At 47.7% G+C, this 15,224-nt stretch overlaps 1 protein-coding gene across 1 annotated transcript; it reads left to right on the forward strand.

Moving 5' to 3' along the window:
- Positions 1 to 829: 829 nt before the first annotated feature.
- Positions 830 to 12,925, forward strand: si:ch211-67e16.11 (uncharacterized). Its single transcript, XM_061234121.1, has 7 exons — positions 830 to 1,037; positions 6,681 to 6,902; positions 7,337 to 7,507; positions 8,314 to 8,445; positions 9,636 to 9,805; positions 11,633 to 11,866; positions 12,206 to 12,925. Exons 1-7 carry the CDS (start codon positions 830 to 832, stop codon positions 12,392 to 12,394), a joined length of 1,326 nt encoding a protein of 441 aa, XP_061090105.1. The 3' UTR covers positions 12,395 to 12,925.
- Positions 12,926 to 15,224: the final 2,299 nt, after the last annotated feature.

Genomic DNA, 15,224 nt, shown 5'->3' on the forward strand with positions numbered 1-15,224 from the left:
TTTTCAAAAAGTCAAGTACTTTTCGCAGACATCTCCGACAGACATCTCGTATGCGCAGAGGACATTGTCTCCAGCTTCCCACATCTGTGCCCAGACAGGCAGGACGTGCACGGCACTGTGTGCGCTCAGGGTTTGGTGCCTTTATTTTGACAGGGAGCCCATCCACATGCCGCACTCGGCTCCCACTCCCCTCCCCCCCCCCGTGTTTACTGGCATGCCAGTGCCTGTGGGATTGAGTCACTATTGCAGATTACTTTCCATCTGGATGCTAGTCTGACCCCTTTGAAGTCTCCCTTAAATGAAGAGGGTCGCAACTTTTCTATCTGACAAGCCAGCAAAGAGCCGTCGCTCTCTCATGACCTGACTGCGCTCCCCGAGCAACTGGACGTCCTGGTATATTTTCAAAATCAATAAAGAAGAAACTGCCACACTTTTTGAAGAAAACAAAAAAAGTAGTCATATTTTTTACCGAATTGTGTTTTTTTTTGTACGTTAAAATTTGCATATCGCACGAAAGGTGAATTTATATCTATAATTTCTTTAAGGCATCTCAAGCATGCGGTTTCAGTCGATGCGTGTGTCTTTGCTGATTTTCGCTCTTTTACTGGCGGATTGCCGGGGTTCTCAAATAAAGTTTGGTCGATTGGATCGGTGGGCGAAAGCTGGATTTCACTACCTGAAGCTGAACCTATGCCGGAGGGTCTCCTCCTTGTCGGAGAACGAGTGCAAGAGGCTGTCCCACCTTCACCAGAGCGGGGTGGCGGTCTATGTCTCTGAACCAAACTCTGAAAAAGTACTGGCGATTCTCCCGGACTCATATTCAACTGGTATGCTCGCTTCCAAACAAGGTGGCCACGCGACAGTTCTGGACGACAGCAAGAGACACCAGGACTTTTACCTTGGATCCACTGCGCATGACGCAGTACTGGTGTTGGACCCCAGTCCGGGGGAAAGTTTCGGGCACCCCGTGGTCCTTTTCTATATCGATTTCAACGTGACCAAGAAAAAATGTGGACATAGAGATGGAATTTTTATAGGTAAGTGTTTTAATAACGATCAGTTCGTACACGGTTGTGTAATGTAATTGAAGTAAATTTTGGCTTGTATGCACATATGTATATAAGTAGATTATAATGCGTAATCGACCTACAGACATACACACAGTGACCACTTTATTATCGGTATTTTCCCATCCACTGCAAGGTTCTACGGGTTGTATGTTGAGATGATCTTCTGCATAGCACTGTTGTAACGCGTGTTTTGTTGCGTTACTGTCGCCTTCCTATCAGCTTGAACCAGTCTGACCCTTCTCCTCAGACCTAGCTCATTCAGAACTGGATGCTCACTGGATGTTTTTTGTTTTCCGCAACATGCTCTGTAAACTCTAGAGCCTGTTTTGCATGAAAATTCCAGGAGATCAGCAGTTTCTGAGATACTCAAACCACCCCATCTGGCAGTAACAATCATTCAATGGTCACATTCACTTATATTACATTTCTTCCCCATTCTGATGTTTGGTCTGAACCTCTTGACCATGCTTTCATACATTGTGTTTCTGCCACACGATTGGCAATTCGATATTTACATTAACAAGCTGGTCTACCGAATAAAGTGGTCATCTAAATGTGTGCATATATGTGTGAGAGACAGAAATTATATATATATTTTTTATCGATACTATATTTTACCACTTGCCAGCAAACACGTAAACGTATATCAGAAGGATGTAGCCTATATGTGCAATTGTGCTGTATGAGCACAAAATCAATCTAAATCACACAACCTGTGGGAAAGTAAAGGGTTAACTGATTCTTATCTATTCTACCATTTTCTCTATTTCAGAATAATAAAATAATACACCACCACCTGTGCCCTGCCATTACCGCGGTTCAGACAGTCTTTTGAATATTCATTGGATTGGGATTGGGATTTTTGGGGAATGCACGGCAGGAAACACAAGATTGTTTTTTGTCAAAGCGTCGGCATATGTTTCCAATCAAGCAAAGCGTTCCCTTCCATCCCCGGAGCGTCTCACGTGGACGCATTGAGCAGTTTAACGAATATAGAATATGGATCATTCTTACCACATTAAATGTCGGCAGGAAATAACACGGTCTTGCCAAAAAGAGATAATAGAATTGATTACCGATAGCCTGGGGCCAACCATGTTTGATTTTCAGATATTAAAATAACTCTCTTTTTTTAGCATATCCGTGCCCATCTCTTTAGCTTATGAAGTAAATCATTACCACATTACTTTCATGATACGTATTAATGCTCGCTATAGGTGCAGGTGAACTGGGCTTGAGGATAAGCAATTTACAGACACTTCCTGTTTAAGAACTGAACTGAATATTAATTTGTTTATTTTATGAAGAACAGGCAGTCCCCAGTCTGTATATTTTATGGAGAGCAGTGAGGGCTACAGATGGAGATGGAGACACGGTACATACAGTAAAGTACCATGAAAAATATGTGCTTAGAATGTTCTTTACTCTAATGCTGATGTCACAGTCATTACTGGTAATTGAAAGCAATGAGGTTCTAGAACACTCACAAAGAATTCTGAGAAACATTCCAAGAAAGCTACTCTTCAAAGGCCTAAAATATTGTGAACTTCAGAGCTTAAGAGGAGAAAATAAATTAAATGTAATGTGACAAGGTGGATGAGAAGCCACAAGATCAACATGAACATAATGCAGTCCACCGAGCCCAATCCTCACTCTGCTCCTTATGGACCTGGAATATATAGTAAAATGTACTGAAATAAAGATATTATCAATATAATAATTTCCACTGAAAAAGAACTGAACATGGTTCCTCTATGGAGATAAGCCAAAGCATGGTTGCCACTTCAAGTTGTAGTAACATATCACACTTCGGTGAGATGCATTTACCATTATATTTTCCACATAGGTCCACATAATTCATAATATATTGCAGCATAGTGCATTTCCATAAGGGACTCTTCTTGGTGCCATTTCTCCCACTGCACTGAGATGTACACTCTCAGAAAAAAATGGTTCCAAATGCAACCCAGTGATTCCATTCTAGTTCAAGGGTTCTTTGTCAGGCAAAATGCTGACAAACTTTCACACGTCATGCCTATGATAGAGGTTTCTGTAAAAATAACTAAAAAGGAACCCTTTTTTCTGAGATGTAGGGACAGCAGATGTTCCAGGGAGCAGCAGTGTAGATATGCAGTGTGGATGTGCAGTGACAGGCAGTGTAGATGTGCAGAGTGGATGTGCAGTGTGCATGTAGTATAGATGTACAGTGACGGGCAGTGTGGAGGTGCAGTATCGATTTACAGTGTGCATGTGCAGTATAGATGTGCAGTGCAGATGTACAGGCTGTGCAGTGTGGATATAGTGTAGATGTGCAGTAACAGACAGTGTGGATGTGCAGTGTGCATGTGCAGTGTTATGTGCGGTGTGGATGTGCAGTGACAGGCAGTGTAGATGTGCAGTGTGCATGTGCAGTGTGGATGTGCAGTGTGGATGTGCAGTGACAGGCAGTGTAGATGTGCAGTGTGAATGTGCAGTGTTATGTGCAGTGTGGATGTGCAGTGACAGGCAGTGCATATGTGCAGTGTGCATGCGCAGTGTGGATGTGCAATGTTATGTGCAGTGTGCATGCGCAGTGTGCATGCGCAGTGTGGATGTGCAGTGTTATGTGCAGTGTGCATGCGCAGTGTGGATGTGCAGTGTTATGCGCAGTGTGGATGTGCAGTGTGGATGTGCAGTGTTATGTGCAGTGTTATGTGCAGTGTGGATGTGCAGTGTGGATGCGCAGTGTGGATGTGCAGTGTTATGTGCAGTGTGATGTGCAGTGTGGATGTGCAGTGTTATGTGCAGTGTGGATGTGCAGTGTGGATGCGCAGTGTTATGTGCAGTGTGGATGTGTAGTGTTATGTGCAGTGTGGATGAGCAGTGTTATGTGCAGTGTTATGTGCAGTGTGCATGCGCAGGCCAGGCAGTGAGTGAGGGCTGGATGTGGGGCTCTCAGGGGCTGCCTGCCCCACAGACCCCCCTGCAGGAGAGTGCAGAGAGGGGCAGACACACAGCCGCAGCTCCAGTCATGCATTCGCAATGGGATCCGTCAATTATTCATCCTGAGGGTCGTCTGTCCTCAGGAGTGGGTTCAGCACCCATCCCAAAAAGAGCCGCTCCCTCCCTCCACCCTCCCGTGTTTGGACAGCCTGTGCCCCACACCGCCTGCCCGTCACTGGTCTGACCCCCCCACCCCACTCCCCTGTCTGAGGCTTACTCTCTCTAACCCCCCCTTCCACATTAAACATCCACATTCTCCCCAAGCACTGTTCCATTCCCTTCCCCGTGACCGCTGGTCTGTCTTACATCAGAGGGGGAAGTCTAGGTAGATTCCCGACAGGGTTGCTTGCACTAACGTCCCGTAATCCGCTCTGTTTATTAGCTGTAATATCAACATCGCATTTTCCCGTCGGCTCGGTTAGCTGAGCCGCTGCGATCGAAACGTCCCTTCGCCCTGCCACACTTTCCCCCGCGCGCTGCTCCTGCCTTTTAAAGCCGTGACATTAACGAGTGGATAAAACGCATTACCACTTCCTCTGATTCATGTATAAACAGCATCATCCTGTCCGAACGTCACATCGCCCAGCGTTCCCTTTGCTCCTGTGCCAAGCGCGGTCCGCGTGACGTGCTCAGCACTGGATAAACAGCTTCTCCGAATAATGAATCTCTATTGAACATTTTATTGAGTAATTGACGATGATGCGTGTTGAGCTTATGAGTGATGTCGAATGCTGGGAGTTTTGTGAAGTAAAATTCAGCAGTCTGCTATGAATCAAAGGAAAGAGGGGAGAACGGGAGGGCATAGTGAGGTGCAGAAAGAACTGATAGAGAAGGAGAGAGGGAGAGAAGGAGTGGGAGCCATTATCCTTCCCCTTAGCCGTGTTATGACTGGATCTGGAAATGTTTTCTGGGCTTGCATGTGTCCAAGCTCTCAACCACCTGGTCTGAATACAACCTGTGTGCGTGCGTGTGAGTGTGTGTGAATGTGTGTGTGTGTATGAAGGGGGGCAGGGGGCTCCTAACCCAGTCTAATGGGCAGTATGCCATGACAAATAGGAAATTAACCCTGGCCTTGTGGATAATTCTACACTTCTAAATCATCCCTGTCTGTTTTATTCAGTGTTATTGCTGAGGCTCTCTGTGACAGCTTTGTGACCATTCCTGTAAACACTACACAGCTTTATGAAAAGGGGAAAAACATTTTCTGACTCATTGCCTGCGGTTTTGACACATTGTGAAGCAAGTGAAATCTGTGCTCCATAAAAACCGCAGTCCAACAACCTCCGTCAAACCACTGCCTTGATTTAAATATGGGAAAGGAGTGTCAGAGACGTTGGGTTGTTAAAGCGGTAATTACTGTACCACACTCTCTCTGTGTCTCCCTGCTCACTCAAATCAATGCAGACAGATCTAAAACACATACGAGCACAGCAAGGTCATGTCTTGTTCCATGATGGCTGTTCAGTATCTCCTCTTTATCAGGATCTCTCTTTGCCGATGCAGTAGTTAGGATTTGTCGAATCTGTTCTCAGATGCATACTAGCAGAAACCTCACAGGCAACATGGCTACTGGCTGGCAGACTCCGATCATTTGTATCATCATTTGTATGGTGTTATCGACTTCACGTGTCATGTTACGCATTGCATAGAGTGGCATTTTTGTGTTGGGGTACGGTTGGGGTAGTGAAGTGTGACATGCTGTCTCTTACGTGGTTGTGTTGTGTGGTGTGTGTGAGTCTCTTTTGTGGTTAGTGTTGTGGTGATGTCGTATGACATTGTATGCCATGGTCTAATACTAGCAGAAGAGTTTGGTGGTTGCTCTGATGTTGAGTCTGTATATCTTAGTGTTCATTGATGGTTGTGTGGTTGTGCTGTGATGTTTTGTCTGTATAGTTCAGTGTTCAATGGCGGCTGTGCAGTGTTATGCTGATGCTGTGTCTGTATATTTTAATGTTCAGTGACAGTTATGTGGCTGTTGTGTGGTTGTGTGTTTGTGCTCCAATGTGTCTCACGGCCATGTGGCTGCTGTGTGGTTGTGCTGTAATGTGACTCACGTTTATGTGGCTGTTCTGTGCTTGTGTGGTTGTGCTGTAATGTGACTCACGGTCATGTGGCTGTTGTGTGCTTGTGTGGTTGTGCTGTAATGTGACTCACGTTTATGTGGCTGTTGTGTGCTTGTGTGGTTGTGCTGTAATGTGACTCACGGTCATGTGGCTGTTGTGTGCTTGTGTGGTTGTGTTGTAATGTGACTCACGTTTATGTGGCTGTTGTGTGCTTGTGTGGTTGTGCTGTAATGTGACTCACGGTCATGTGGCTGTTGTGTGCTTGTGTGGTTGTGCTGTAATGTGACTCACGTTTATGTGGCTGTTGTGTGCTTGTGTGGTTGTGCTGTAATGTGACTCACGGTCATGTGGCTGTTGTGTGCTTGTGTGGTTGTGTTGTAATGTGACTCACGTTTATGTGGCTGTTGTGTGGTTGTGCTGTAACGTGACTCATGTTTATGTGGCTGTTGTGTGCTTGTGTTGTTGTGTTGTAACGTGACTCATGTTTATGTGGCTGTTGTGTGCTTGTGTTGTTGTGCTGTAACGTGACTCACGGTCATGTGGCCGCTGTGCGGTTGTGCTCCAGGTGAGGAGTGCCTGACCCTGGCGCTGAAGAGCCGCTGTCAGAACCAGCTGAAGCGGCGTCAGAGCCGCAGTGAACGGCAGGGGGGGAAGGGCCGCGTGCGCAGGGGCGCGGGGGCGCGCCCCGGCAGGGCGGAGCGCAGCGGGGGGCTCTGCGAGATCCACTTCCTCCCCCTGGTGGTGGGAGTGCGCGACAGCAACCGGACGCAGAGGCTGCACTGCGTGGGTGAGTGTCGCTTACGTCGCCTGTCACCTGTCACCGTGCGAGAGAGGGGTGCGGGGAAAACTCGCGGTTTTTTTCACGGCTGAACAAACGGTGAGTGGCATGAACGAGTAATCCATTATTGGGATATGTAGCCATGCCGTGAACTGAAGTTGAAACATCGCTGTGTAATTGTAAGTCTTACACGAACCTCAGACGCACACATTCCACACTCAGTATAGTTCTACAGAACCTTGAATTGCAGCATTGGTTCCGCTCAGTTCATTTACTCATTCATTTATTAATTAAAATACATGTGTATTTCAATGACATTTTTTAAAAAACTGCCCCCACCCCAGTTGATGCCACAAAACATATAAATGAATAAATGAATGACTGATGCTGTATTACTCAGCCCCGTCCCGTGTGTGAGCGCCTGCGTGTTGCGGTTTCTCCAGATCACCCGGGCTTCGCCCCCTGCCCCGCGCCCCTGCCCATGCCCAGCCTCAGCGCCCCGGTCTCCAGCTGCGAGCTCAACAAGAACACCCGCCGCTGCCACCAGCAGCCCCTCGCCACGCACCTGTCCTGCCGCCTGTACCAGACCTGCGACCACGCCGTGCTGCTCTCAGGTACGCCTGCCGCACACACACACGGGTGTAACACTCTCAGGTACACCTGCTGCACACACACACGCGTGTATCACTCTCAGGTACGCCTGCCGCACACACACACGCGTGTATCACTCTCAGGTACACCTGTCGCACGCACACACACAGGTGTAACACTCTCAGGTACACCTGCTGCACACACACACACGCGTGTATCACTCTCAGGTACACCTGCTGCACACACACACAGGTGTAACACTCTCAGGTACACCTGCTGCACACACACACGCCGTGCTGCTCTCAGGTACACCTGCTGCACACACACACACGCGTGTATCACTCTCAGGTACACCTGCTGCACGCACACACGTGTGTAACACAGACAGGTGTACAGGTATACCACAGACAGGTGTACAGGTATAACACAGACAGGTGTACAGGTATACCACAGACAGGTGTACAGGTATAACACAGACAGGTGTACAGGTATACCACAGACAGGTGTACAGGTATAACACAGACAGGTGTACAGGTATACCACAGACAGGTGTACAGGTATAACACAGACAGGTGTACAGGTATAACACAGACAGGTGTACAGGTATACCACAGACAGGTGTACAGGTATAACACAGACAGGTGTACAGGTATACCACAGACAGGTGTACAGGTATAACACAGACAGGTGTACAGGTATACCACAGACAGGTGTACAGGTATAACACAGACAGGTATGCAGGTCTGTACCACATACAGGCAAACGAGCAGTGTAGCCAAAGGCAAAGTGTGACGAGAGTTTTCACTGCCGCTTACATCCGTGTGCCCAGGGGGCTGGCAGGAGCAGATCACCTTCCACCACCACCTGCAGAACCTGCACGTCTTCTACAGGATGCTGAGGAACAACGGGTTCCACAAAGACCACATCAAGACCTTCTTCGCTGGCAGCGGTCAGGTGACAGGTGAGAAGATATGGGTCTCTCTGGGCGGTGGCCACTCCAAAGTCCCTCCCACCACGTTGAGAATTACACCGGGAGGTGACGTCTAGACCGCAGCAGATACAGATCACCTAATAAGAGGGTGGAATGGGCGGGTTGAAGTGGGTAGGCAGCCCCAGAAAATGCTAATGGCCGTAGTTTCTTTGGGAATTAGAGGAAAGAGGCCATTAAGACCTGGAGGAGTAGCCAGAAGAATTCATGAAATGACCTATAGCGAGCGTCTGTTCCAGGCACTTCCCCTCTGTCCTTTTGAAGAGTAGGGTTTTTTTTTTTGGAATGTTTTTGTTAGAAAATTCTAAGTGAGTGTTCCAGAACCTCATTGCTTTCAATTACCAGCGGTGATTGTTACATTAGCATTAGAATGTTCCGTTTTCTGTATTCCATCCTTCTCTTCCTGCACTTTGTTTTCACACTCTTTATTTATCTATTTATTTATCTATTTATCTTCATAAATCTTTTATTTGCCTTCTACCCTACATTGACTCTTACCTTTTCTTACTCTGTAAAATAAAATTTGGGCTAAATATTAGAAAAATCAAAGCAATGATTCTTATTTGATTAGACAAACATGTGCATTACCTGAATAATTAAATGGAACACATGGAAATATTCATGAGAATGATGAGTGAGTAAATGTGTCCACAGAGTGACTAAATATGCTGAAGTGAGCACTTCCGGGTTCTGTTATTACCAGCAGGTTTAGCAAAACAAAGGAAGACACCCGTAGCAAAACGATCTGATAGCGGACATTTTACCTCCTGTATACTCACATAACCACCACAGCAAAAATGATTAACAAGCACTTTAATCTTGAAATACGACTGAAGATCTTTTTTCTCTCTCTCAAGTAGAGCTTATTTTAAGTTGCTTTACAAGTGAAATTATCTTACCCCATTTGCAAAAAGTCTAAACTGTCTCACTGTCTTTTTTTACCTTAATGCCGATATTTTTGTTAAACTTAGCAATGACGTAAAATAAATAAGATATAAGATATGAAGTCTTTATAAGACTAAAATTTGTGTTGAGATTTTGGTTTTTGCCGTGCATTAGTTGCATGCACACCGAACACTTTGTATCTCATCGCCTCCCCGTGTCTCTGTCCGTGTGTGTACCCCACCCCCTGTGGCCTCCTCCCTCCTCCCTCCTCCCTCCAGAGGAGAACACAGAGGGAGCGTACCCGGCCACGGAGAAGGAGGCCATCCGGAACCACATCTCCTACATCTGCCGCAAGCAGCACTGCGCCGACTCCCTGGTGCTGTACCTCAACAGCCCCACGCGCAACGACGGCACCATGCTGCTGTGGGACAGCAACTACAACGGCATCGTGAGTGCTGCTCGAAAAAAACTACAAAGAGCAAAGATACTCAACACGAAAAATACGGGCGGCCTGAGGCGTAGCGGTTAAGGTACATGACTGGGACACGCGAGGTCCGTGGTTCTAATCCCGGTGTAGCCACAATAAGATCCGTACCGCCGTTGGGCCCTTGAGCAAGGCCCTTAACCCTGCATTTCCCCAGGGGAGGATTGTCTCCTGCTTAGTCTAATCAACTGTACGTCGCTCTGGATACGAGCGTCTGCCAAATGCCATTAATGTAATGTAGTGTAATGTAATGTGATGAAAGGGCTACGTTGCATGACTAGACGCGCATCAAAGCTGGAAATACTCCTCCAGCTGACGTGTAGACCTTCAGGCTCAGAGCAGGGGGTGGAGGTGGACTTAAGTGCTGCGGACAGATGCAGTGGCGGGAGGAACGCGGGGATGGCGGCCTCGGCCTCGTCCTCCCGCTAATGAATGCAACGTGCCGTGCGTAAATCACCCGCCGCGTCTTCAAAGTTGTTATTGACCGAGTCCGAAGGAAAACAAGGAAGCGTTCGACCACATGAGAGGAGTTAACGGCCCGTCTCGGGTTACAGCCAAACCCCCGTTTATTCGGCTGATTATACTGTACCGCAAACACGGACGCACGCTCTGACTTCTGAGCCGGGAATGTGGCCGGGGAGATCTTCACATTGTTGCGAACAAGAAAAGAGGGATTTAGTTAAGACGACAAGGGTGACAAAGAAACGAGAGACATCCTGAGCCTACAATTTCATTACGGAGTAATCAGCTCGGGCTGCACACCCTCTTCTTACACACACGCACCCACACCCTAATCTCATCCACTGTGAACCTCCGCAGAAATCCTCACAATCTTCCCCCGTGAACCTCCCGGGTCTCTTTCATCCGCTGCTAATGCACCTCTCTCTGGACTGCGCCCACTTTTAATTACGTTGTCTTCTTGCCTTTCAAAGATGCCGGACCCCTCCCCACCCACCCCCTTCCTCTACCCCTTCAGTCCAGTTTAAAAAAAAAAAAGAAATCCCACCTTCCTCTGTGAAGGTGTCCGGTAATCCTCACCATATGCTCCTCACGGTCCAGACGGAGTTGCTTCCCCCGTAACAATGAGGGCAGACCCTCCAGGGACAAAGGGAACAACCTGATCCCCCGGACGGGGAGCTCGGGACAATGGGACGGAGGAGACAGGGGCCACACAAGATCACGAGAGTGACAGACACCCGAGTCCTGAGTGCAGCATTGATGCTTAAGACCTCCGCTCTGGTCAACCCAAAGAGCTTCAAGTATTAGTTCAATATTTACAAATCCGCTAAATATGTTTCAGGACTAACAGGCAAGGCTTAGTGACCAATGTCCTGTGCTCTGTGGAGAAGGGGGGCAGAAGATTTAGGAGGTATCCGTCAGCACTTACTTTTGATTAAACCAGGACTGTGGATATGAAGCAGCCCTGTGTCTGAAAGTAGAGGCAATAGTGTGCACATCCAACCCAATTTGGGCCCAGTTGCAGGACAAAATAAACTACCAAAATGCCACTCTGGCACCAACCAACCCACCACAGCGCATGCGCCTATAAGCATTATATGGATGCACTTATTGACATCCATTGACCTTCGCTGGACATTGACAAGATTCCACTGACCTAAATATGTCAAAAACATGACAACACACAGAAATATATGCTCCCGAATGAGTACATTTGATCAGTAGGGTCTTTATCAGGCAGAAAGCTACTTGCTGGTTGAAAGACATAGCAGTACAAACAGTGGGAGATATAGGTGTTTCAGTGGACATCTTGTGATCCCTCCCTCCCCTCAGGCGGACTCTAAGGAGCGGTACTCGGTGGGTGAGCTCCTGGCGGACTTGGCGGGGTGCCGGGCCAGTCGGGTCCTGCTCTTCGTGGACCAGAGCTACAGCGCCGTCCTGGCCAAGAGGCTGAAGGGCTCGCTGAAGCACCTCAACGTGGCGCTGCTCATCGACTTCCCCTGGACCCAGATCGCCGACTACTGGGGCTCCTCCAACCCGTCCCAGTGTCTCATAGACCACCTGAAGGTGAGGCGCTACAGGAGGGGCACGAGGGGGACTGGTAAAGGGGCAGTCTGTAGCCTCGTGGCTGAGGTGCTTGACAGGGACCCCTGAAGACTGGTGGTGTAGCCGCGATAAGATCCATGCAGCTGTTGGGCCCTTGAGCAAAAGCCCTGAACCTGATTTCATTGTGGCTACACCGGGGCTTGGACCACCAACCTACCAGGTCCCAGTTAAGCAACCTAGCCACAAATATAGATATCAAAACGCATGTCAACCGCAGCATTCTCTTCCCCTTTTGTTGGCATGTCTTCCACCTCACACCCTTCCTCCTCCTCCTCCTCCTCCTCCTCCTCCTCCTCCCAGGACCCCACAGCGCCCCCCCTGGCGGACCTCACCGCGTCGCTCCTGAACGTGACGCTCGCCGGGGCCCCCTGCAACGCCACACCCCCGCTGACCCAAGCGGAGATCCGCAGGGAGTACATGGGCTGCCAGAACCTTCCCACAGCCCTCTGGTACCAGAGCCGGCGCATGGTGGACGAGGGGAGAGACTGAGGGGACGCTTCGATCTAACACGCATAGAGACACGCTCGCCACACCAGAGGATCCCAGCCCTGTTCCTGGAGATCTACAGTCCTGTTGGCTTTCATTTCGACGCTAACTCGGCACACGCGATTGTACAACAGGAAAACCTACAGGACAGTAGATCTCCAGGAACAGGGTTGGGCAGCCCCGCTCTTGCTGTTGAATGTGCTTTGTTAGGGTTGAAGTGAAAACCTACAGGACGGTAGATCTCCAGGAACAGGGTTTGTAAGCACTGCACTACACCGCAACACACAGACACCATGCCACTCACTTCACAGTCCCTTCCAAGCAAACCCCCTTTAGGCGATATCCCCATCACTTCACGACACGCAGTGGCTGTACAATGAGAAGTCATTCACTGGGAGAAAAGGGAACATTAACTTCACCATTACTAAGGTCAGGACTAAGAATACAAATCCCAAATGCACTAAACCAAGAAGGTTCACTGTCCACTCCAGCCCCAACCAACCAACCGACAACACCACACTACACCACATTGCATGAGACAGACCTATTCCTGCATTTCATTTCAGTTCTTCATATTTACGCACTTATTGACATGCATTGACCTTCCCCGGACACTGAGGAGATGGCACCGGCCTAAATGCCTAACGTTACTTCACAGGGTGGTAGGGTCTCCGATACCTACGCTCTGAGCTGCATTACGCCCACCCCCCCTCCTCCTCCTCCCCGCATGCGGTACGGAGGTAACGGGCGTCTCGCGGGGAGCGTCTCGTAAGAGCACTGCGGTGCGTTGTGGGGGTTCATTCGAGGGCCACCATCTCGTCTCGGAGAGAGTGCTCCTCCCGGATCACTGAGCAGGCCGGGGAAAAGTGCCGACAACAACCACTCCGCTCCGCTCCACTCCCCGTGTTCCTCCCACCGTTCCAGGACAAACCTTCCCCCTCCCAGAATGCCCTGGTGCCGTATGACATCACAATGATTTAATCATGAGATCAGCGCCAGCCTCAGGCCCCTCCCACCACCACGGAGAGGTCAAAAACAGCTCTATATAAACACAGATCAGACAACTCTCATCTACATACTCACAGATCGGACTACTCACATCTACGTACTCACAGATCTAACTACTTACTTCTACATACTCACAGATCAGACTACTCACCTCTACATACTCACAGATCAGACTACTCACCTCTACATACTCACAGATCAGACTACTCAACTCTACATACTCACAGATCAGACTACTCACCTCTACATACTCACAGATCAGACTACTCACCTCTACATACTCACAGATCAGACTACTCACCTCTACATACTCACAGATCAGACTACTCAACTCTACATACTCACAGATCAGACTACTCACCTCTACATACTCACAGATCAGACTACTCACCTCTACATACTCACAGATCAGACTACTCACCTCTACATACTCACAGATCAGACTACTCACATCAACATACTCACAGATCAGACTACTCACATCAACATACTCACAGATCGGACTACTCACCTCTACATACTCACAGATCAGACTACTCAACTCTACATATTCACAGATCAGACTACTCACCTCTACATACTCACAGATCAGACTACTCACCTCTACATACTCACAGATCAGAATGGTGCTTAACACAGCGTTTCCCAACCAATGTGTCCTCAGGCGAGGTCAGATGTGCCATGTGAAAAATCCTTTTTATGAAAATATTTAAAAGTTCAAATGATAAAGAAATGCCAATATAAATGTTAGCATGCATATCGCTTACTTAAACCCCCCCAAAAGAACATTTAGATCATTAGTCATCACATTAACAGCAGTACGTCACTCGCTTTTGAGAGTGGTGCGCGATGAGATTCTGTAAATTTGTAAAGCGTGGTTTGAGAGGAAAGAGGTTGGGAAGCGCTGGCCAAACCAACTGTTCACACACCAGGAACGGGGATATACACACAGACCAGGAGACAGGATGTCTGCAATCTCTGTGCCCGCCTGAAGCCAAACACGCACCATTTCATCTGGGACACACACCTCCTCACACAGGCCTAAGTATGTGTATATATTTATAAATATATTACGATACATATTCTTACCCATGCATTACGTAGTACACATTGTAAGTACACACACACACACACACACACACACACATACAGTAAGCAGATTTTTTCATTTAAAGTTTGTCTCTATGGATTGTTGTTGAGATTTTTTTCAGTCAGCTATACCCTCCATTTCTCCACCCGAGTCATAACACAAGCCCTCAACTGCCAGCCTGCGAACTGAAACACAGCGATCACCGCAGCTGTGCCGAATCTTAAGAGGTCTTAAAAACGGGCTTCTGACTGCACCACAGCAAGCGTATGTTCTCTGTAAATACATGTCCTATTGTGCCATGACTTACACCCGATGCTTTTTCCATTGCTTATTGTACACGTGGTTTCAACAGTAATCATTCCTCTTCTGTATTTTAAACCATAAATCATGTAGACGGCTGTACATATTTGTAATAAATTAACTTTTGTACATAGAAGGTTTGCGTCGAATGTGTCTATCTGGAACATTCCTTGACATGCGTATTAGAGGTTGACATATTCTTTGAGTTTAATGTTTGAGAGAAACGAATGCACCGGTTGCCGATGTTCATGTTCTGCTGTTCCATTCACACAATCAGAAGTCGTAGAAGAATAAGACGACAGTTGGAATGAATGCTATAATCACAAATGAAATTTCCCGATTCGCCACATACAAAGTTTTTCTTTGATTAACACAATTTGCAGATTTACAATTAAAAAATATATTTGAAAAGTCGTAAGGAAATAAATCATACAG

The sequence above is a fragment of the Conger conger genome, chromosome 3 (assembly GCF_963514075.1).
Source record: "Conger conger chromosome 3, fConCon1.1, whole genome shotgun sequence".
NCBI lineage: Eukaryota > Metazoa > Chordata > Actinopteri > Anguilliformes > Congridae > Conger > Conger conger.